The sequence below is a fragment of the Tripterygium wilfordii genome, chromosome 9 (genome assembly GCF_013401445.1).
Source record: "Tripterygium wilfordii isolate XIE 37 chromosome 9, ASM1340144v1, whole genome shotgun sequence".
Classification (NCBI taxonomy): Eukaryota; Viridiplantae; Streptophyta; class Magnoliopsida; order Celastrales; family Celastraceae; genus Tripterygium; species Tripterygium wilfordii.
Window position 1 is genome coordinate 10,558,635 of NC_052240.1, and position 24,027 is coordinate 10,582,661.

The 24,027-nt window shown below is 35.2% G+C and overlaps 4 protein-coding genes across 5 annotated transcripts; 2 read left to right on the forward strand and 2 right to left on the reverse strand.

Annotated features, from left to right (window-relative positions):
* The first annotated feature begins 818 nt into the window (after positions 1–818).
* Positions 819–7,950, forward strand: LOC120006116 (coatomer subunit delta-like). Of its 2 annotated transcripts, none has more exons than XM_038856012.1 (12): positions 819–1,018; positions 1,325–1,393; positions 1,517–1,556; positions 1,832–2,055; positions 2,363–2,605; positions 2,692–2,866; positions 3,200–3,504; positions 5,012–5,210; positions 5,288–5,441; positions 6,672–6,734; positions 6,844–6,940; positions 7,625–7,950. In XM_038856012.1, the coding sequence occupies exons 2-12, from the start codon at positions 1,391–1,393 to the stop codon at positions 7,712–7,714; spliced, it is 1,593 nt and encodes a 530-aa protein (XP_038711940.1). In that variant the 5' UTR covers positions 819–1,018; positions 1,325–1,390; the 3' UTR covers positions 7,715–7,950. The 2 variants fall into 2 exon arrangements, with proteins under 2 accessions (XP_038711940.1, XP_038711941.1); XM_038856013.1 differs by lacking the exon at positions 819–1,018 and adding an exon at positions 1,067–1,085.
* A 2,394-nt stretch (positions 7,951–10,344) lies between these two features.
* LOC120005582 (integrin-linked protein kinase 1) lies at positions 10,345–17,875 on the reverse strand. Its single transcript, XM_038855308.1, has 12 exons — positions 17,061–17,875; positions 16,807–16,881; positions 16,578–16,682; positions 15,551–15,636; positions 14,058–14,178; positions 13,722–13,801; positions 13,421–13,483; positions 13,181–13,302; positions 12,527–12,612; positions 11,810–11,934; positions 11,039–11,170; positions 10,345–10,658 (listed from the first exon to the last, which is right to left on the reverse strand). Exons 1-12 carry the CDS (start codon positions 17,478–17,480, stop codon positions 10,652–10,654), a joined length of 1,422 nt encoding a protein of 473 aa, XP_038711236.1. The 5' UTR covers positions 17,481–17,875; the 3' UTR covers positions 10,345–10,651.
* A 2,108-nt stretch (positions 17,876–19,983) lies between these two features.
* On the forward strand, positions 19,984–21,319 carry LOC120006021. Its single transcript, XM_038855900.1, has 2 exons — positions 19,984–20,327; positions 21,115–21,319. Exons 1-2 carry the CDS (start codon positions 19,984–19,986, stop codon positions 21,317–21,319), a joined length of 549 nt encoding a protein of 182 aa, XP_038711828.1.
* On the reverse strand, positions 21,207–22,791 carry LOC120006463 (polygalacturonase-like). Its single transcript, XM_038856515.1, has 3 exons — positions 22,307–22,791; positions 21,927–22,216; positions 21,207–21,828 (listed from the first exon to the last, which is right to left on the reverse strand). The coding sequence occupies exons 1-3, from the start codon at positions 22,736–22,738 to the stop codon at positions 21,378–21,380; spliced, it is 1,173 nt and encodes a 390-aa protein (XP_038712443.1). The 5' UTR covers positions 22,739–22,791; the 3' UTR covers positions 21,207–21,377.
* Between the last annotated feature and the right edge of the window lie 1,236 nt (positions 22,792–24,027).

The following is a 24,027-nucleotide window of genomic DNA, read 5'->3' on the forward strand; positions in this document are numbered from 1 at the left end:
CACCCAATTCAACCATTATAAAAACCTTCCTATATGTAAATTTCGATAAAAAATACAAAAAAAAGCTTCAAATACTTTGCTACTCCACGACAAATGACCAAAAAAAAATTGATTGTGGAAGAATAAACAACTCATAGTGATCACGACTCTGCACCCTATGAACACACGAAACACAATCCTTCAGGTTCCAATTCCAATGGTGCGAACTTGTGCATCTTGCACATTAATCTCCAGTCCTTCACGAACTCGAGCCTAGGTTTTTTATCGATTTGGGGTAAACTTGTTTGAGTCAAGGATTTTGGTTTTGTTTATTGAGTATTAAAAATGACATGTAATTGTTTTAATGTTTAAAGCCAAGTAGGATCCTACGTGGCTTTCACTCACCAAAGGTGAGTGCCACGTAGGATAACTCGTCCAACAAACTTATTAGAAAATTATGTCAGGATAGAAACGATAAATTTTGTGATACGTCGAGACATAATTGATAAATTTTAAAGTTTAAGGACATAAATGAGAATATGATGATAGTTGAATAACAAACAATCATTTTGTTCATTTTTTTGTTATGTGCTTATGAACTTATAAATGATTGCTAATTGTTCAATGTAGATATTATTGATGTATTTTTATAGTATTATGAGTATTATAAAATATGAAATGTGTTTAATATATATAATAATTTATTATGTTGAATCCGGTTTGAATCCCAAATTGAACCATTACACCGTGAGCCGAAGATTTTTTCAGTTACATGACCGATCCGGTTTTTAAAAAACTGTGTTGGGTCACCTTGTTATGTTCTCTTGCCTGTTGGTGCAAAACGCAAATCGTCTGTCGTTTTAGGTGGGTCTTTCGCTCTTTTAGAAGTGAACACACTTCTTCCTCCTCTGCAACATATATCGATCTTCCCTCTGGATCTCTTCGGTTGTTCCTCAGCAATCTCTCTTTTCATCGTCCTTCCTACGCTTTTCTTGGCTCCATTACCATCGCCAGAGTAACAGTTGCATTCCATTCACAGGTATCTTATCTTCGTTTCTTCAATTTCGGGAGATTTATTTGCAGATCTGTCAACGCCCAAGAGTTTTGTAAGTATAGAATGATTCGGTTAGCTTTTCTGATACACATCGTACGATACGAATTGATTATCAGTCAAGATCAATAAGTTCTACTGGTTTCGTAACCATGATGCGATTAGGCTGTAGATGTGATTAGTCTGTAGACTATGGTACCGGGCTTTAGGTTTTATATTCTTTCATCTTTTGCGATGTTCATGCTTGATCTATATTTTGATAACCATGAACTTATTCAGATTTCCATTTTGCAGTCTCTGATTATAAGGATCTGCGTGGCCTTCTTTTAATTGGTGGTTGTCTGTTCGTGATTGATCAAGATGGTCAGTATTTCCTTTTGTTAACTTACAGATCTACGTAAATATAGCATGTGTGTTTAGGACTGCTTCTTGTAATTATCATATTGTACGAGATTTTGTTTCATTTACATTCTATCTCTGATGTAGGTTGTTCTTGCTGCTTCCATTGTAAGCAAGTCTGGAAAAGGTTAGTTTTCTTCGTTTTCCTTACTTTTTATTTTACAAGGACTGTCTTTCTGTTTCCTTGCATGTATTGTCTCATTTCCTATTACATTAGTCAGTTGGTCATGCCTATGTTGTCATCTCGCATGCCCATTGGTTATGGGTAACTTAACCTTGAACCAATACCCATTTTAGGTTCTGTAGTTTTGTTTGGCATAGTTTGGGTTATCATATTGTTGCAGCCCAGATGCTACCTTTTAAATTTCTGTTTCATTGCTGACACTCAGTTCCTTGCTGCAGTTCTTGTTTCGAGACAGTTTGTAGAAGTGACTCGGATAAGAATTGAAGGCCTTCTTGCGGCCTTCCCAAAGTTGGTAGGCACGGGGAAGCAACACACGTATGTGGAAACTGAGAATGTTCGATATGTTTACCAGCCAATTGAAGCTTTGTACCTGCTGCTAGTCACAAACAAGCAGAGCAACATCCTTGAAGATTTGGAGACTCTGAGGACGCTCTCCAAGCTTGTATCCTTTTTCTGCTGGTCAAAGTTTTTCTTTAACATCATAAATCAAATATTTTGATAATTTGATTACCCTGTATTATATGCATAGCATAGGGGAGATAGGTTGAACATTGATTTAATGATTCTAATTTTTTCTCTCGCGATTGATCTCACGCATGCTTATTTATTTATCTGTTGAACTTTTGTCTGTTGTTAATTTACTCTTTTAGTCTCTCTCGGGCTCTGTCGTTTAGTTTTGAAAATTTTGAAAACATGTGATTACAGAGGTACAGAGAGATGCACTGTGTTGACTCCTTAAGTGTTCTTAGGTACCTGAATATTCATTCTCTCTTGATGAAGAGGGTATTTGCAGGGCAGCATTTGAGCTGATTTTTGCTTTTGATGAGGTCATTTCCCTCGGGCACAAGGAAAATGTGACTGTTGCACAGGTGAAGCAGTACTGTGAGATGGAGAGTCATGAAGAGAAGCTGCACAAGTTGGTACTGCAGAGCAAGATCAATGAAACCAAGGATGTCATGAAACGCAAAGCTAGTGAGATTGACAAAAGCAAGGTATTACGGTCCTGAAGTTTTGTAGTATGTTGCCCTTTTGAAGTTTGAACTCTTTTATGTTATGAATCTTTTTACCCCCTTCCCAGATTGAAAAGAATAGAGGTGATAAAGGAGGGTATAGTTCAATGCCATCAATGGGCTCTGGAAGAATTGATGGTAGCTATGCTGATATCAGCATTTCTAGCAGTGGAAGTGGATTTGGAAGTGGTTCTGTGTTTGGATCAACCACTGATGTTGAATCCTATCCTAGCAAGTCCAAAGGTTTGTTTTCTGTTATCCAAATAACATTTCCAAGTGTGCTTCTAGCATAAAGAAGTAGTCAATTATGCTCTGCGTGCCACAAGTTAAAAAAACTTTAGCATACATTATAGACATTTTTTCATTTGTGTATATATATATTTTTTCTATCGAAGTATGGTTTGCATGAGAGCTTTAAATCGTTTAACGATTTGGTCATATTTAATACAAGTCTATTATCTGTTGATTGGCTGTTAGGGGACAATGGGATAGTAGATTTCGTTTATGATGTTTTTTTCACATAGACTTTTTATGTACAAATTGAGTAGTTCTGTTGGCTGTGTACATATCCACCAGGACGGGCACCTTCTTTTGCCACAGCTCCATCTAAAGGTCTTGGAATGAAGCTTGGTAAGTCCCAGAAGACAAATCAGTTCCTTGAATCCCTGAAGGCTGAAGGCGAAGTCATTCTTGAGGATGTTCAGCCAAAAGTTGGCTTGTCCAAATCAGCTGCGCCACCACCAACTGATCCAGTCACTTTGACTGTGGAGGAGAAACTTAATGTGACACTAAAACGTGATGGTGGAATTAGTAACTTTGATGTTCAAGGAACACTGTCTCTTCAAATTCTTAACCAAGAAGATGGGCTAATTCAAGTACAGGTGCTCTCTCTCTCTCTCTCTCTCTCGTGTTGGTATGATATTGCATGTGTACTTGTCTTTGTGCTTTTAACTTCCTTGTCTATGTTCGGAAAAAAGTATTTTTTGCTGTGCATCAATGGAAATAGATTTGTTATGCGAAATGTTTGGTGGTGCTTTTGGATTTCTTTATGCTCTGCTAGTAAGCAATGGACCATCTTCTTTCCAGTTGGAATGCCATGGCTTAGGATATTACGCAACATTTTCATTTTAGGTGATGTAAAAATGATATAATGGGATATAGGAATTATAGTTTGGTTCATCATTTTTTATTTTATGTGTTGGTAAGTGTTCATTTAGAAGTAATGATATTTGATCCTTTTGCTACTTGGGAATTGGAATGGTACTTTCTAGAGTTCTATTGCTTGCACCAATACTTTAGGTTAATGCCTGATATTAAGTTCAGTTTGCTGAAGTAAAATTACATTAAGTATGGTGCTCTGGTGCTGCTTTGATTTTTAATTGTTACATGATTACTCCTTCTGACTGGTGAAAAACTCTCGATGTTTTTTGCTGTATTATTTATTCTTTTTGTCCCTTGAGATGGAGTTTTATTTAAATCTTTTTTCTCAAGTGTACGTTGTAGTTTACGATATTTCATTGAATTACTTTGTCTTCTGATGATATAAAATTACAAATTTATGGTAACAGTGCATTTAGTTGAAATATATGTTTGGTGATTTGTATTTGATTTTGTATAGTGACGAGTTTCTCTATTACTGTTTGAATAACTCTAGATTATTTTTATCACAATTTATTTTTTGTTTCTTAAGATAATACTTGTTAAACAGTTGCTGTTGTTAAAGCCATGTTTTTCTATCTGTGTTTTTTTGTGGGCTGATTTTTATTTTGAATAATGGCTGCATAAATTTGTTAGTTTATTTTTAATGCTTGGGTCGTCTTTTTTTTTTTTGATAAGGTTGAGTCGTCTCCTTGGAGCACCTCTAACATGGACTAGAGTTTCATATTTTGTTAGCGTATTATCAATTTTTTTTTTTTTGCTTGTTTTAAGAGATATGACTACCTTCTTATGATTGTAGTACCACACTTATCCCTCTCTCTCTCCCCGACCCCTTATTGAAAATGAATTTGTCTTTTGCTTCATTCTTCAGGACCCTCTTTCATTTATTTTCAAATGAAGATTTGAGATTATAAACAATGATTTCCTGCTAATGAGATTGTTCTAGCATGTTGACTTTGTGCCAAGTGATGGCTGCGATTTGCTGTCACCACCTCACTTTACCGAATTGAAGAACTTTTAGTTTTCTCTGTTGCAATATGTCTTTTATGAATGTTTTGACTCAGATACTATATAGTTTTGTGGATGGTGTTCTATTTTTGTTTTAGCAGTAAACATCTCTTAGAATTCCTCTTCCAGCTTTTATCATTTGAAGAATTATATCTTAGATGTTTTAGGTATCTGTTGTGATTTATTATATCGATTTTGTTATGTGGTGTTTCTTGTTTCCAGGTTGAAACAGGGGGAAATCCTGGCATTCTTTTCAAGACACACCCTAACATGAACAAGGAATTATTTGCCAGTGAAAATATTCTAGGCTTGAAGGACCCAAATCGACCTTTTCCTACTGGTCAAGCTGGTGATGCAGCTGGTGTTGGTCTTTTGAAATGGAGAATGCAGAGTGCAGATGAGTCAATGGTGCCACTGACAAGTATGATAACCTAGGCTCTTTGTCGTTCATGATGTTTTCTGTGCTCCCATTGTTAACCAACTTTTGTTGCATTGCAGTTAATTGCTGGCCCTCTGTTTCTGGAAATGAAACTTACGTAAGCATAGAGTATGAAGCTTCATCAATGTTTGATCTGCGAAATGTAGTGGTCTCAGTACCCCTTCCAGCTCTTCGTGAGGCACCAAGTGTTAGACAGATTGACGGTGAATGGAGGTGAGAATGTATATCTATGTGTATATGCATGTGTTTCTGCAGACATCTTTGTGCTGACGTAGATGTATATTTTGTCTGTGAGCTGTGGAATTTCAATATAGAACCATGGAAGCTATAATTTGGTCAGCTGTTTGTTTTGCATTTTCCTCCACCTTCATGTGTTTATTTACTGGACTTTGCCTGGTAGTTGAATATGCTGAATATAGAAAGCAAAATCTTTAAGAAACTTATGTATTAGAAAAAGCGTCCAGTTGGTGAAGTACCACATATTAAATGAAGTATACAATCATTATAATTAAAGTCTATCCTGACCAATTTGGTGTTGGCTACATGAATCCTTGCAAGAAATTAGTTGGAATCCATTGTCTGGATTTTCATCATCTAGTTGTTCCAATCTAAAGCTACATCCTCTGTGAGTCTTTGAAGTCTAAATCTTTCATTATCACTTTCATCCATGTCTTTTTAGCTTTACTTTCGTCTTTTTTGTATCTTCTGCTTGAATTCCCTCAACTCTCTGCACAAGTAAATTCGACAATGAAAATAAGAAGAAAAAAAACACTTTAGACAATTCATATTTTGCTTTAAAGCTATAGAAGTAACTTCATATTCTTATTACTGTTGTTGTTCCAATCTAAAGCTACATCCTCTGTGGGTCTTTAAAGTATATATCTTTCATTGTCACTTTCATCCATGTCTTTTTAGCTTTCCTTTCGTCTTTTTTGTATCTTCTGCTTGAATTTCCTCAACTCTCCGCCCAAGTAAATTCTACAATGAAAATAAGGAAAAAAACACTTTAGACAATTCATATTTTGCTTTTAAGCTATAGAAGTAACTTTACATTCTTATTACTGTAGTGTTGAGGAATTGCTTCATCTTTTTGACTTAGTATTTTAATTTATTAGTATTTTAGTTGGATGTTTCCTTTTCTGAATCATACTTCATCTCTTACTTCCACCGTTGAAGGTGGCTATGAATTAGAGCTCAGATTTCCCTTAAAATATGCAAATAGAAATTTATGAGAGAAATGTTGGGTTACTGATTACTTGGTGATGGTATTTTCTCATTTTTACTTTTCTACTCTTTTTTTCTTATATTTTCATCTCCCAACTTGGTTTGCCTCATGTGCACTCTTTTTGGCTGCATTTTTTCTTTTCATATTTATTGTCAAAGTCATTTATATATTATTGTTCGTTAGTGGGTTTTAAATATTTGCACCTCTTTCACTTGCAGGTATGACTCTAGAAATTCTGTTATCGAGTGGTCCATCCTTCTCATTGATGACTCAAACCGCAGGTTAGCAATCATTGGAGTGCTTTATTAACTTTAGATTTTCTTTCTTAATTTTCTATCCATGCTAGTTCTTATTGGTTTGTCATATGATGCTAAATTAAATTGTTTGCAGTGGATCAATGGAGTTTGTTGTGCCTCCAGCAGATTCATCAGTATTTTTCCCCATTTCTGTACGCTTTTCAGCCACCAGCACGTACAGTGACCTGAAGGTTAGTTTAATTTATTAGTTATTGCCTAATAAATAATTGTTCTGTGCTATATAATAACGCTATTATATCCAGATTTATGGCCCATCTTATGTTTATTTATGTTTCTTTTGAATGGATTGCTGAATCATATCTTTGTACTTCTGGCGCCTTTTGTCATGATTGCATTTGAACTGGATATAATATATTTTTTAATCGCTGGGTGCCATTTTGGAATCCATCGCAGGACAGTTGCACTGGGACAAGGCATGAATTTATCGTTTTCACCTCTTTTAGCTTTAGTTTGTATGTAATTTGCAATTCTGATATAGTGTGAATTGCTTACGGGAACTCCCTTTCAGCTTCTTCATAGCCGGACCTCTTTAGTTCAATATAATATAAGGCCACATGTTTGAACTTGTGTTTTTAAACTACACAGATTTTTGAATTGGTTCAAGATTCTCACAGAGCATTTGTAACCAATACTTGAAGCTACTTTTGTTAGAATTTGAAACTTCTTGCATTGTCCCCCGTGGATTGGGGGGGGGGGGGGGGGGGATGCGTTGACCATAACAAACAATTATGATAGAAAATCATCCCAACACAAGTTAATAGTTAGTTATCAAGCCAATCGACTCTTGTGGTTTAGGGTAGACTTGTTGTTGACTCCATGAATGAATCTTTTTAACTTTATATTTTTTTCTGTAGGTTGCAAATGTCATCCCCCTGAGAGGTGGTGCCCCGCCCAGGTTTGCTCAGAGGACACAATTGGTCACAGAGAATTACCAAGTAGTATAACTGTGTCATCCTAGGAAATTTGAGAATTGAAACTGCTGGCTTCATTATTTTTGGGGTTAATTTTTTGTGTTTCTTTTTGTCAACTTCTGGATATCTTGCATCATCATTATGAGATTGTATGGATTGGACAAATTTTAAGGTTGAAGTAGCCATGAACCATCATCTCACAACATCGTAATCTTGATGATTGTGTAGGGAGTTTTATGAACTTAAAAGGAGACGAACATTTTCATTTCTTTGCTTTATACTTTAAAATTACTTTCCAGAACCCCACTCTATCTATGTTTATACGTTCCTAATCAAATCAACAAGTGCATTGAACTGTGCAGCAATGAACCAGTCCCTAGATTCTGTTGATAATTCAAAAGGGAATAAAAATCGATGAACCTTAACATGAAATGTGAAATGATATATGGACAAGAATCCAACAACAACTAGTCTAACAACAAAATAAGCTCCAGTAGAATCGTTTGTCCTAGCAAGTGCAAAAACAAAATAACTCTTCCTGAAGCTATGGAGCATGACAACATATGTAAGTCTTAATTAATTACTTGCCCACCTTGACCACCCTTAACGATAACATCTGTGTATCTCATAAACAAGTCATTATCCATATTGTCATCGAACCTTTCATTCACAACACTTTTATCATTGTCAGCATCTGTGCTATCCTCACCATTAACCTCAATATCTGCAGTTACGTTTTGTGATCTCATACAATCATCATCACCATGCGACATACTAGAAGCCTTTGCTTTAGAAGAACTTGTCTTCACCATTTTACGATACCTACAAGTCAGATTAGTGCTGTTTAGAGACACTTAGAGAGATGCCAAATGAAATCTGTGGAAACAAATCGATCAAAGAGAGCAACCTATGATCATACAGTCATAGTACACCCAAAAATGAACAATCGCAGAGAGAAGTCATAGTGCAAGGAGAGCTTCGGCTTATCGAACAGTCATAGTGCACCCATAAATCAACAGTTCTGGACACCCATTAGCTCAAATCGACTAATCAATTCAAACTAGAATCATCAAATGAGAAGACAATAACTACAATCATCAAATAGACTAATCAGCCCGTACATAATGGAACCGAAGAAACATTACCCAGCAGACGACAAATGGGACGAATTCTAAGTTAGGTCGTGACATTGCAAAGGAAATTGAAGGGAGAAGGATCAACGAATCAAATATTCCCAATTGAGACTAGAATCTAGGAAATGTTATTCTATGGATTAAATATCGAATACCGTACAATCACCGATCCTTTGGTTATCGAAAATGACATTGTGGTGGTATACCTTTACCAATTCTTCGGTACGATATTTTACCACGAACTTTTTTTTTTTTTGAAAAGCAACCGCTAACTTTTGTACCAGTAACGGTGATCAAAATTCAAAATCGAGAATTTTACCGATTACCGATTACTTAATTCTATATGTCCAAGTGCAATTAAAATGAACTTTAAAATTGCCGGTTGCTATTGCATAGTCTTATGGTGGAATGATTTAGGCTATTGATTACTTGAAGTACTGTTAACTGTGCATTGAGTTCGAATTGTGCATTCATTTTTGCATAGTCTTATGGTGGAATGATTTAGGCTATTGATTACTTGAAGGACTGTTAACTGTGCATTGAGTTCGAATTGTGTATTCATTTTTGCATAGTTTTATGGTGGAATGTCTTATTTTACCATGAGACTTAATTGTTGATGTAGATTTATTGATAGATACTCTATGAGCATAACTTCTTGAGAATTGATAATTTATCAATTATCGATTCCCTATTATCGGTCGAGATCGGTATACCGACTGCAAGACGAAGATGGAGATAATCTCTAAAATGGGAAAATTAGGGGATTAGGGTCATTTGCTTCACATCTTATTCCTCGTGTTTTGTTTGTCCTACATGGATTCTTACACATCATTCCAGTTTGTAGAACTTACACCATCTTGGATGCCAAAAATGATTTTTCCGTCACCGAAACTTTTCGAGGGACAAACTAGGTACTTTCCCATATTTGAGACACGAAACTGGGAAAAAAAAATTTAAAGGACGAAAATGAAACCACTTGTATAATTTATATTTTGAACGGATGCATGTGGTGCACCCTACATAATTTTTATATCCCAAGTGAAATTAGAGCTTAGATTGTGATGACTAGAGTCAACTGAAAGTTGTACGTTCGATAGCCTTAAATTTCTTATTCGTGACACTTTAGCAGCCAAAGGGGCTGATAAATCATACAAAACAATAAAATAATATTTTCCAATCTTCTAACATATGATAATTTAAGAATTTGACATCATGTTAATTGATGAATTATTATTAATCAATTGTAAATTGAGGTATTAATCAAGAAAATCAACAAAGAATTGATGATGTGCAAAACTACCAGTTTGTCTGTCTGGCTACTTGGTTTTGTCTGCATAGGAGAAAGCATGAGTTTTGGGTCTCGAAGTGTACCCCAAGAGACGCTCCGCTCAGTAGGCAATGAGACTATTAAGACTGTTCGGTGCTTGGAGCTCACTCTTTAGCTAATAGACAATTATATTGGTCAATCAAACATTCAAACCTGCCAATGTCCACTCAAGGAGTATCGAATATTACGTTAAAAAAATTTGCTAAAACAAGTATGGTCTTTCATGTTGAACTAAAAATCAGGAGATGCGATTAGGAATTCTGAATGCCGTAATCAGTACATTATTATTCTTCAGCTTTCTAGGCAAACAGATGAATACAAAATGGAACTTTCCCACATATTTTACACAGGAACTGTTTCCAGCTCCTTCACTGCTGAACAAAGAATGTGGGACAAACTCATTTGCTTTGCCTTTGACCCAACTTACATATTTGCAACATTATGACATGGAAACTTGAGTTCGTGAAACTTATCTTCTCTTCTGAGGTTACCATTTACCAAGTACCTTCTCTATTTCCTGCACATGACATGAATGCATCATTGTTTACATGCAAAAGAAAGAGACAAAGGAAAAAAACACAGTAACCACTTGCTAACAAATTAAACCTAATGTCTAGAAACTTGAAATTACTATAAGAGCCATAATGGAGATTTAAACACTTCCACTCTCTCAACCGTTCATTCATTGGTTCAAACTTGAAAGTAAGATACTTGCATGCTCACGAAACTGTCAGCCGAGAAGGGAAAATTTTAAAATAAAGAAAATAAGTTTTTTACCCTGAATTTTCTTTTAATATGACATTGGTAAATACTTAGCTAAGAGCAAAAATATATCTCATTTGACATGGGTTACTGCCAGAGTAGCAATATTCAGTAGAGACCTGACAGAGTACATACCAAGGAAACTTGAAAGTGTCTTTCCACCATCCCTGTTTTGAGCAGTTGGCAACTATTTTGTCCAAACGTACAATGATCTGAGAAAAAGTTGGCCTAACAACTGGTTCTGGATCCCAACATTCCTCAATCAACCTTCACATAAGATAGTATGAAGAAGGCCTTAGAACTTTAACATCGCTGTGTTAGTGCACAAGCAACATGTAGCATAATTCATCACAAGCTTTGCCATTGCCATCAAAAGTTCTCTGTGCAGTTAGTAATTTTAAGCAACTCGATGGTGTAAAATCGTGGCTATTTCTAGTGTATAAATAGAAGAAGCAGTATAACCGAAGAGGGATTTGGTGATTGCGAAGGAATCAACAGTTTGTTAAGCTCGTGTAATGTAGAAACATTTGCAGTTTAAAGGTCACCCTCTCAACCCACAAATGCAATTTTGACGAAAACCCCCATCCCCTTTCATCCTCACCCAAGGGAAACGGCAAGACAGAGAAAAGCCACACCAAGACTTATTTTGGCATAAATACAGTTACAGTTCAAAATCTGAGGGAAAAATATCCTCCAACTAAGCAAAAACCTTAAAGTAGACTTATGTATAATGGTTTTGTTAATAGTTGAATGAACTCTAATAAACATTATAATAGAAATTCAAGTTCACCATTGACAGCACATCTGAGGCTAGAAAGTTAAAAAACATTTCCTTGGGTGAGATCACAAAAACTAGACAGCTTAAAACGAAGTCATTCTGTTATGATATATGAAAACTAGACTTACTCTTTTAGATCTGGAGGATAACTTCTTGATTTGATTTTGAATTGCGGTCTCTTTTCCTCCAAACACAGCAATTTTAGAGCCTCTTCAGGGGGCTTGGGATGGAAAGGCTGCACTCCCTCAATCATCTAAGGACAAATGGAAAAAGTACAACAAACAAGTGCTTAACAAATAGTTCCTACTGACGAAAATAGCATAGACGCAAATGCATACAGATACAGGACATATTTTACAATTAACAAAAGCGCCATCAAAATAAAATCAACATAAAATGTGGAAAAAAAATCATCAGTTCCATCGCTTTCTCACCTACAACTTTTTTTAACTAAACACTAATGCAAAATAGAATTGATCTCTCACTTGGGAAAACCAGTGAATTTTTGTCTATAGGAGAAGGCAAGACATGCATATGAAGACGGATGTGCCAGGGGTTATAAAAAATATTCTTATAACCGTTAGTATGTAACACTGTTAACATTTCTGGACCTCGGGGTTAGCCCTTGTTAGTGGGCCTTGACATAGCTTACAATACAAGAGTTGGTAACCCACATTTGCTCAAAAGCCAATGGCTCATGAGCTAGGAGCCTAGGGCCAAACCTAACGCATTATAAACTAGTTTCACTTCTCTTAAGTTTTCAATGTGGGAATCATTGTGTGGGTTATCTCCAACAGATACACAATAAAAGAAATTAAATAAAAAATTTGAGAAAAGAAAGGTACCTCATATAAAACAAGACCATAAGAATATGCATCAACGCCTCTATCAAATATTTCATCTTTGAAAATCTCTGGGGCCAAGTACAAGTCTACGATAAATAATGCAATACCATTAGTTGAACATATCATCATCTAATATTCATCAAGTAAAGTGTGACTACACATTCATTATGTGCATCAGCTGATACCACAAGCACAAATGAAGTACACTATAACAGCAGTGGAAGACTAGCAATGTTGTTAAAGACATGCATAATGCAAAAGTGAAAGAAAATAAAAAAAAAAAACGGAAGAAAGATCCTTTGCTCTTTCATAATTGTACAAGTGTAATTCAACATGGAGATATTTTCAAATTGCTGCGAGAACTTAAAATCGCTCTTTCTACCCAATTAAGCAAAAGCTTAAGGCAATTTCATAATTGTAGCATAAGTAATTCAACATGTAGATGCCAAAATCCTTTGCACCTTGCCCCTTTTTTATAAATTGTGTAGAAAATTACTAGTAAGGCTATGTCATAATTGCACAGAAATTTGTTAATCAAGTTTCATATGAGTTACTTTCAGCATATACGGAAACAGGAATTAGAACTGAGCATTGAAGGTGATGTTTCATAGATGAAACATCCAGTTGAGTGATTTTGAGTCCTATATAACTTACTTGAATGGTCAATTTGAGAATCTGGATGCGCTAGCTTTGCTTTGTCAGATGATATTTTTGACAACTTTATCACGCCAAATCCAGCTACCTTCAACTGACCTCCACTATCCAGCAAAATATTTCTGGCACCTTACCAAAATTTCAAATATTAAAGAACAGTTCATTCAAAATGAATTCATGCCAAAGAAAAAATTGCACTTTGTGTAGGAATCAATCAACTTTTGCATTTAATCGTCTTACTTTGGCCTTAAATCACAGTGAATGATTGGATCCGGCTTACATTCGTGAAGATAATTCATGCCCCTGATAACAAGAAGTTACCAAAATCTCTTTAGAAAGCTGAAAAAATTAGACTTCTGACAGAAAACCCAAAATAGAGCTATTAGAACTTCGAAATTTCCTTAGGCTACATGCAAACGGAAAGACTTATGAGCACATCTAGAAAATCAGTAAGGGCAGAGGTCTCTTTAGAAAACATGCTTGGATTTTTAGTCCATAACCATGCAGAAATAAGCTTTTAGATACGAGAAACTGCGCATGCCTGGCAATGTCAAGAGCAAATCTTAAAGCTTTAGATGGTGAAAGTCGCCCTTTCTTTTGAAGATAGCTTCCCAAGTCACCCTGCAAGAATATAAATAGATTCAATCAATACAATGAAGTATTCCTGCTACCACCATCTGCTTCATGGAAAAAGTTCAACTAATCCAAGGAAGCAACTTTCTACAAAATATGTACTTCAGCATATCATCAACTCTGCCATATGATATTTTATACATACCTTAACACAAGTATTAAAGAAAATATAAATATAAAGGGGAGGAAAGCAGGGATTTTGGACGGGTTTGAGAGAGAGAGAGAGAGAGAGAGGCTTGCTTACTTTTGCATGATACTCTGAAACAATCATCATCGGTATATTTTGGGTAACAGCTCCAACAAACTGAACAACATTAGGATGCCGGACCTTTTCCAATAGTGTTAGTTCATGTTTGAAAGCATTTCTGTTGGGAAAAGAGAAGAGAATAAGAATATGGAGTCGGGATGTATTTTTAAGCTACGCGATAAAGTTAGAAAAGAACGTCATATTTTGTAACTCATTAAAATCTAAACAGAATCTTTTCTGGAGATTAGGGAGAACTTGTTCAGTCAATTAATGGTTATAAAAGGATATCTTCATATTTACTAATCTTGAAAACTACAAATCCCTTTTTCTTCTGAACACAAAGCTGTTACAAAATATGCTCATGCACAATCTAAACTCACTTCGGTGGGCCTTAGATGGTCATTTATTTTTCATAGTTGGAGTAAAGCTTGGTAATATGGATGAGTACTCTTTCTCTTTTTGATCAATAAGCAGGGTGGGGGATTCGAACTTGGTACTACCAAGTCAAGTGCATACCTTAACCACCTCGGTTGAGAGGTTGTTGGCTATGGATGAGTACTCCCTACTCAATGTAATCTAACTAATATCTTGTCAACAACTTAATGTCATACCCAGGTGGCACCCCCTTAGTGGCTCCATTATCAATTCAAATATTTCTGTTTCAAACAAAAAAGGCCCATGAACCATCAGTACCCTGAAGAATTGGAAGCGTTACATTCCAATATTCGGGGCCAGATTGTTGTATTCATTCAACCAAAAGCAAAAATAACTTTCTGTTCCATCATAAGATTGCGACTCAGAGGTATTCTCTAGTCTAATAGGAGGAAAAGGATACCCTAAAAATGCATCCGTTAATTCTTAAAGGTAGGCTGAATATCATATACAGAGCATATGCAGTCATCTTAAAGAATCTCAAAAGGAATTTTCCTTGCCGTAAACATTAAGCAATATCAAAGGAAGGAAGATTAATGCATTTTGGCTTTTTCTCTGAATTTTTGTGCACATGAATCTGTTAATCCCAAAAAGAAAAACCAAGCGACAGTTAGAAACAGACTACTAGTTCTTTGTATGTGCCACTCACACATGCAGTCCATGCTCCTACTGAGCTATTATGGAAGGATGCAAGGTTTACCAAGTGGCAAATAGATACAGAAAACAAAGAAAGTATGTCCAACTCCAAGATGAAAAGACCATAAAAAAAAAAAAAAAAAAAAGGCATCCTGCAGATAGAATGATGAAAGGTTTCCTCAACGCCAAACAAAAAGAAATGAAATAATTATTTTAACTTATAAGCACATGATGAAATGAAAGACTCAATAACATGGAATTACTAGTGACCAATGAAATGGGCATCAAGGAAATATAATTTAACTACTGGTATCAAAGAAATGAGAGCATAATAAAATGGGTCAGTTATTAGCGAATTGAGCAATCTACAAAAGTAAAAACATAATAGCAAAGAAACTAAAACGCATGATGTTTGAACATACATGATATCAGGATCTGAATAACCATCCTTATCAAGTATCTTCACAGAAACCTTTGTGCCATTCCATTTAGCCACTTGATATGTTCCCTGTCAATATGGGAGGCATCTATTAGCCATTCGCATTGATTAATTAGCTGACAGGACTTCAGAGGAAGATCAAGAAAGACGTGTAACTTTCCCAATTAAGAAAATGCAAAACGCAACATGCCCAGACATTTATAAAGATGCAAAGAAATCATCATTTTACTGAAAATATAATGAGTGTAAATTTAGAATGAAAAAAAAAGAAGCACATTTTATGAGGTGTTACACTGGAAAGAGGAAAAATGAAACTTAAAATTGCAGCATTCAATAATTAGCTTCATGGAACTGCAAGATGCAAAAATGAACTAGCAGAACTATTTCACAAAAAATAAAATAAATAAATAAAAAAAGAAAAGAGCATATGAATGACTAGGCTTTGCCTCATTGTTGAACTCCAGAGGTACAGAAAATATAATCCTATAGTGGTATTGAGGTAACGTCAAAACACGCTAAAGGGAAAATTTTGTTTTATACATGTTTAGTAGAACTTTCAAAGGGGTCAAACCATTGTAGAATTCTATTGAAAATTTCTTGATAATATCTTACCAAAAGCAACTTTTAACAGATGACAAGATAAGTCAGTAACTTCTAATAGACATAAGAGAGGTTCAACGTTGTTCATATTTAGGACAAGGTTAGTGAATAGTGATACTTCTTTGAGACTAACGCAACGTGTCAAAGACTCAAAAAATGATATAAGCACTGCAAATTTGTTCCATGCCATAAATCATCCTAAAGAGAGTAATGAGAAAATGATTGTCATATATTGCCAATACTTAAAAACTATGGAGCCCCAATGCCCCTTCAATGTAGTTTCCCAAGGCTGTATTAGAAATGCTGAAATAGCAATTATCAACTACGAATCAAACGAGGAACTAGTCCAATTAGTTTTTACTAAACAAAAGCGATGGAGAACTACTAGCAACATCAGTAAGTGAACATGCCTTTGAGATACCATCAGACTTCCGGACTTGAAGCTCCAATGGATTCAGTTCGTACTCTGGAACTTCACGAGGATTTGCGACAGCCATTGGTGTCCTCCTGGTTTTCTAAAATAGCATAAAAGATTTAAAAACCAGTGCCCATACAATAGCCAACTTTTAAACAATAAACAGAGGTAAAAATGGATGAATTTCAGTTATCTGAAAGAGAAAGGTAAAGTAAATATTATACCGGGACTTTGGCTCCACGGGCCTTCAAAATATTGTAAACTTCAGCGTTCCCATAATACTTGGCATCCGCAGCTGCCTGTCCAAAAACATTTTTAAGAAAAATCAGTCGGTTGAGTACCGTGACTAGGCATCAAATCATTGCAGACAAAAAAACTCTTGAACAAATATTCCCTTAAAATCAGAGATTAAATTTTCGAAAAGACAAGAAAGACGAAATATCCAGGAACTCGTGAAAGAAAGAGAAAATGTGAATACCGTACTCCCCCAACGATCACGAGCATCAATATTAGCCTTCCGGCTAAGGAGATGCTTGACGACCTCCACGTGACCTTCGCAAGCGGCGATGTGGAGGGCAGTGCGTCCATCCAAATCGATACTATTGACATCGACGCCGTCATTCAACAAGTCATCAACGCCCCTGACGTCGTTACGGCAGGCCAAGAAGAGGAGCTGCATGGTGGAATCGAGGTTCTCTGGAACAGAGAGCTCATCCTGGGCGGGACTCCTTCGGATGGGATCGAGAGAGGACTGTCGGCCAAAGCTAAAGCGGAGGTTGTTCCTGCGGGGATCCAGCGAGGATTGGCGCGTGAACTGTCGGCTAAAGGTCCGCCTCAGCGACCCCGTCGAGAATTGCCTCGATATCCCCCGCTTCAATTGCGCCGCGATGTTCTCCATCTCCGATTACTCCTCTTATTCGTGGTTGTCGTAGTTGCGGTTCAAAATGGCGAACAAACTACAACATAATATGTTGATGCAGAAAGTGTAGAATAATGGCTCGACGGATCGAGAGCGAATAGAGAAGGAGAAAGGGAGCGCTCGCTCTCGATGCCGAGCTGTTATTGTTGTGGAAGGAATCAGGAATTTGGATGGAAGGAAAGAAAGAAAGCAAGCATAGACAGTTTTGAGATCCGAGCGAAATGCGAGGGAGGGAGAGAGCTGGTTTCCACAAAATGGAGCGAGAAAGTCGTTACCGGCTCCCCTCTTTCTTTCTTTTTTTCATAGTAGAAGAAGAGGTATAACCTTGGTTGATGCCAAATATAGGCGAGTCCAGTCCACTTGTGGTAGTTAATAGTACCGGGACAGCGGCAAGAAAGGGAGGGAGAGGGAGATGGTGGGTGGAGGCCCACATGTAACCGACATTTGGAGAAAAGCTCACGCGCAGAGGCTGGACAACTGGCGTCTGGCAGTCACAGTGGTGTCCTCCATTTATTTCAGCGTGTCGGAGTAAATAAAGGATAAGGGATATATTATTTAGACGGATCTTGATGTGCTGTCCATGCTATGCTGTCACTTTTCATAATCAAGTTGCTTCCACTAGATTTTGCATATTAATTAATTAATAATATTGTTTAATTAACAATATCGTTTTGTGCAATAATTCAATATTAAAGAACCCAAAGCTGATAATTAGGGGTTTATTTTGTTGACTGTTTCTGAAGAAACCCCGTGCATATGATTCATTTACTAATTTCAACCAATAATGAAGGAGACAAATTATTTTGAATAAGAAGCACAAACTTTTTTTCTTGAGTACAAGTACAATGTACGACACCTCATCAGATCAAACCTATGAAAGTACATATGTCAACATGCCCCACGCAACGTAGGGGCAGACTAAGCCCACACACCTCTTTATAAATATTCGAAGGAGGTGAGACTAGAACTTCTTACCTAAGTCAGGGACATGCAGAGTCATTGCCACTCAACCAATGGCTCATTTACAATAAGAAGCACAAACTTGTCTTACATGATTATATAAAAAAAATAATATATATCTCGTTGGGTTGGTAAAACCAATCAAATAACAAATATTATTTTTTCAAATTTTTAAAAAATATTTTAAACCCTAGAGTAATTCTAAAAGTTAGAAATAAGATTTCATCGGAAAATTCATATCTATATATATATATATATATATATATATATATATAGGGTTCATCTAAATACACCCATGTTTTTACTCTACACAATCCCTCCCTTTTTTTGTTTTTTTTCTCTATACACCCCCTCGGTCCCACAATTGACCCCACATCTTTTATATTTTTATAATTTTAAATTTATTTGGATAAAAAAATTATTATGAAAATAATACTATTAAAAAATAATACTATTGAAATATAATATTAGAATTTTTATTTTAATATTTTGTGTTATGATGTGAATTTTTTGTATGTTTATTATTATTTTAATTTTAATTTTTATGATGTGAATTATTTTTGTAGGTTTGCAATAATTTTAGTATGAATTATAATTTTTACGATGTGAATTCCTTTGTATGTTTATAATTATTTTAGTTTGAATTTTTATGATGTGAATTTTTTTGTATGTTTGTAATTATTTTACATCGAATTTTTATGATGTAAATTTTTTTTGTGGGTTTGTAATCATTTTAGTATGAATAATAATTTGTATGATGTGAAATTTTTTGTATGTTTGTAATTATTTTACATTGAATTTTTATGATATGAAATTTTTTTGTAGGTTTGTAATCATTTCAGTATGAATTATAATTTTTATGATGTGAACTTTTTTGTATGTTTGTAATTATTTTAATTTGTATGTTAAATTACTATAATACCCTTTTCGAGTATTATAAATACATGACTTCAGTATCATTTTCTCAACATCTTTTTTTTTGGTATATTATACTCTACGTTTGGTTGTAGATTAAGTTACCTATCCACTATAATTTAAGTAACTTATCTATACTATTTTTCTAACTTATGGATAATTATATAAGTTTATGGATGGACGATTTAAGATTATCCAGTGGAGGATAAAGTGAGGTATTTTCATGCATTACTGTTTGTACAATTTTAAAAAAAAAAACACACATATATGCATATACATATTTCTAATATTTATATTAATTCATTTATAAGCATGATCATCCAAGCCAAGAATAAGTTGGATCAACATCAAGCAAGTTGGATCAACGTTTGAGCAAGTTGAGCAAGATTTTACTAATGAATTTATAACAGATACGGTATGTTTATATGTAAATGGTATAGTTTGAAACACTATATTGCAAAATTCTAATTATTTATAATATGTGAAAATATTCCAGTCTCGAGAAGAATTAATCCAATGGACACGTCATATTGGACGAAATCTTGGGTTCATTGTTATCATCTTATGATCAGAAATTGGAGGTCTTGGAAAGCGTCACAAATTGTTAATGGCATGCGAGCGTGGTGGAAATTATAGATCCTTGAAGAACTCGACAAAACTTACAGGATCTAAGAAATGTAATTGCCCATTTCGATTGAAAAGAATGAAATTGGAAACCAATGATGATTGGATGATCAGGGTTCTTAGTGGAATTCATAATCATCCAGCAACAGTTTACATGGAAGGTCATTCGTTTGCTGGCAAACTCTCAACTGAGGAAAACAATATTATGATTGATATGTCAACGAATTTGGTAGAGGCACGCAACATATTGTCTACACTAAAGAGCAAAGATCCAGAGAATGTCTCCACTATAAAAAAATCTACAATGCTCGCCAAAAGTATCGAGTTGTAGAAAAGGCTAGTAAGTTTCAAATGCAACAACTTCTCCATATATTTCTATCTGGCTAATGATGAGACTAACGAGCTACAAGATTTTTTTTTGCTCATCCACGCTCATTAGATATATTGCGTGTCTTTCCATTTGTTTTGTTCATGGATTCTAGTTACAATATTGTTTTCTTACCAAATAAATTATAAATTATAACCAAATAAATTATAAATTATACAAATATAAATTATAAATTATAAAAATATAAAATATAAATTAAAAAATATAAAATATACATATATACAAATTTAAAAATTTAAAAATTTAAAAATATAAATTTAAAAATTTAATATATAAATTTAAAAAAATTTAAATAAAAAATTTAAATATAAATTATACAAATATAAAAAATATAAAAATATAAATTATAAAATATAAAAGAGGTGGGGTCGGGGTATATAGAGAAAAAAAAATTAAGGGGGTGTATAGAGTAAAAATATGGGTGCATTTAGACTTTGGCATATATATATCACCACAATCAATTATGCGTAGAATAAAATAATGGTGGGATGTATCTCTCACTACATTAGCATAAAATAAGTGTGCCTCTTCAATTTTGAATGTTAATCACCTCAATCTTATCAAGTACGTGATAAATCGTAAAGTACTAATATGAATAGTTAAACTTGGGTTTTCAAGAGTTGAAAGGATTCATCCCCAGCCAACTCGATCACTCCTGAGTCGTTAATATATGAATTTAATTATCTACTTGTTTTGGTGGTTTTACTCTTTTTTATTACATTTCAGGTACAATATAATATATGGTAAGGAAATCATGAAAAAAAAATCAAGAACCTTAAGATGCAAAAGACTAGTTTATGGAAGAAAACACAATATAATAGAAGCAAAGATTATTCATCAATTAAGTGTAAAGTTGCAAGGCCAGGTTACAATGAAAGCCCAGAACGAGGCCCATAACACCACAGGCTCAAGCAATAAGGTCCGTTCCTAATAGTACTAGTACATACTCATTGTTGTATACATGTATGGTAGTACATAGATATTTATTATTAAACTCCCTTACAAGCAGGCTGAACAGGACCAGAGTCAGTTCCACCAGCATTAACACAGGAGGCTTGAGCTGGTTTGTTCATGTAAGTAAGCTTCACATCCTCCATTGTAATACCACTACATGGGTTCTTGTTGCTACAATCCAACTTCACTGCAACCTCTGTCGCCGACGATCCATGGATGTCTTGGTACACCACATCGCTTATCTTAACTCCAGAAGCCTCTCCGGGACAACCTTTGTCGTCAGGGCAATAATTTTGATCGATGACAATCGGGTTTTGAACACTGGTCATGGTGCAATGTTGGAACAAAATGTTCCTAGCAAAGCCATTACTTGCTCTTCCCCAAGACTTGATTCTCACTCCATTCTCTGTTCCACTGAATTGAGCACCGGTTACTGTCACATTCTGTACCCCAGCCTCTTGAGCCTCCTTTCCTAAACTTCCAATACTACAATCAACATTAACGTATATATGTTTTAGCATACATTATGACCAAACTAATACTTATTTGTGATTTACATTAGGTTAATTTTAGGAGTTAATTACCTAATGCCATGACCAGGGCCACAAGCGACGTTTTCAATCCAGAGGTTGGTGGTGCCAGGGCCAACGGAGACACAATCGTCACCAGTTGCAATCCTGGCATTTGAGATTGTGACGCCGGTGGATCTCTGGACGTGAATACCGTCAGTGTTTGGGCTATTTCCTGAGGCGGACACCTTTACTCCTTGCAATTTCACATTGTGGCAGCCATTGATGACAATGTGGAACATTTTGCTGTTTAAGGATGTTAATCCTCCGATCACTATGTTGTCTGAATTTGTGAATTCCAGTGACTGCAAAACATATATAGTTCTCCAATCATACCCCAAAATTTCAAGAAAGAAATCCACAAAGTGTAACAAATGGATTCAATTAGAACATACCGTAGCGCCTTGGTTACAGCTCTTCCCGGAAGCCTTGCAAGCCCACAAGGATGAGCCTTGGCCGTCGAGTGTCCCTCCAGAGACGGTGACACCACTGACATCCCTGAAGATGACCCAATTGTCAGCATTCAAGTCAGAAGGAGCCACAAGTGTACCATCAATTTGGACAACAATGGCAGTATTCTTGCAAGGACCCTTCAAATCCAAATTGCCAAGCAAGAAACTTCCTTTGGGGACATAAATGGTGGCTGGGCTTGTGGAGCCACAAGCCTGAGCCCATGCAGCCATGAAGGCCTTAGTTGAGTCAGTGTTGCCATCTGGTGTTGCTCCTAAAGTGACCACATTGTATTGTGCTGCAAATGCTCCAAAATGAGAGTATGTGAAGAAAAGCAGAAATAAGACAGCTGAACAAGTATAAGTATATGCTGCCATTTATATGTAATTTGTATTTATCTGTATCAAGTGTATGAAAGGCAAAGGAATAAGAGAATTATGTGAGAAGTTGTGGGAAGTTGGAAGGGTATTGGGAGGTATTTATAGATACAATTTCACTAGTGTTGATATTAAATTGCACTTTTTTTATGTTTTATTTATTCAAAAATAAAATAAAACAAAGAAATAAAAAGTTGGTGTTGAATTGTTGGATTTGATGGGATTGGGATGAGAAGAATCTACACACAGACAGTCCAACCGTATTCCTTAATTTCATCGATTTTTCCGTGTATGTCTGATGCATGTAAATTATGTTGAATTTAATTAAATATTAACATTAATATTAATATTAAAGAGGTCAACATATCTATGCCCAGTGATTTTGGATGGTATAAAAAGTGACTTGAAGAATCACTGAAGGTGAAGGTAAGAAAATCAACAGATTCATCATTCATGTGTGTGTGTTGTGTGTTGTGTGTGTGTGTATATATATATATATATATATATATATATATTGCTTGAAATTTGGATTATTATAAAATTATGATTCCAACAATGAGAATAAACGAACCAAAAATAAGTTAGGCTTTGAAGTGCTTTTAAGAGTCTTGTCTGTGTTGTTCTCTGTTCAGGTACACAAACTGTGCCTTTTTATGAGGGCAAGCAGTCATGGGATTTTAATTTTATTTTTTCTAGTAAATTAAGGAGGAGGACATGCACTGATGGGACAAATGTGCATATATATATATGCGTTCTAGATTTTCATTAATATAAAAACAGAAACTGAAAGAAAATGTAAATTAAACAAAGAGAGACTACAAATTGAGGGTTGTAAGTGCAATATATGGGAAGTTGGAGGGGCAAAATATAAACAAAAAAAAAAAAAAAAAAGGGAGGGAACGTGGGTTGAGGCATGATAAGTGGAATGTAAAACGGAGAAGAAAACGGCTGAAGATTGAAGAAGAATTAATAATCTTCTTCCTTTATCCGAATCTATGCCTTGTTTCTGGTTTCAATCATATCTTAATTGCCTAACCATGCATGTATACACACACACACACTTTATGTAACTTACATAAATCAACTACTATTGTAATCCAAGGCATGGTGGCATGAGTCACTCTTTTTAGGCCTCCATTTCTATTGCCCAGTTCTGAGTAAAGGAATTCATTCAGGTCAACTGATCTTTTACAAAAAAAAGTAAATCAATTAATTAAATTTTATTACTATAAATATAATAAATAATTTCTCTTTCACACCTGTACCCATTCTTCAAATTATGACATTAC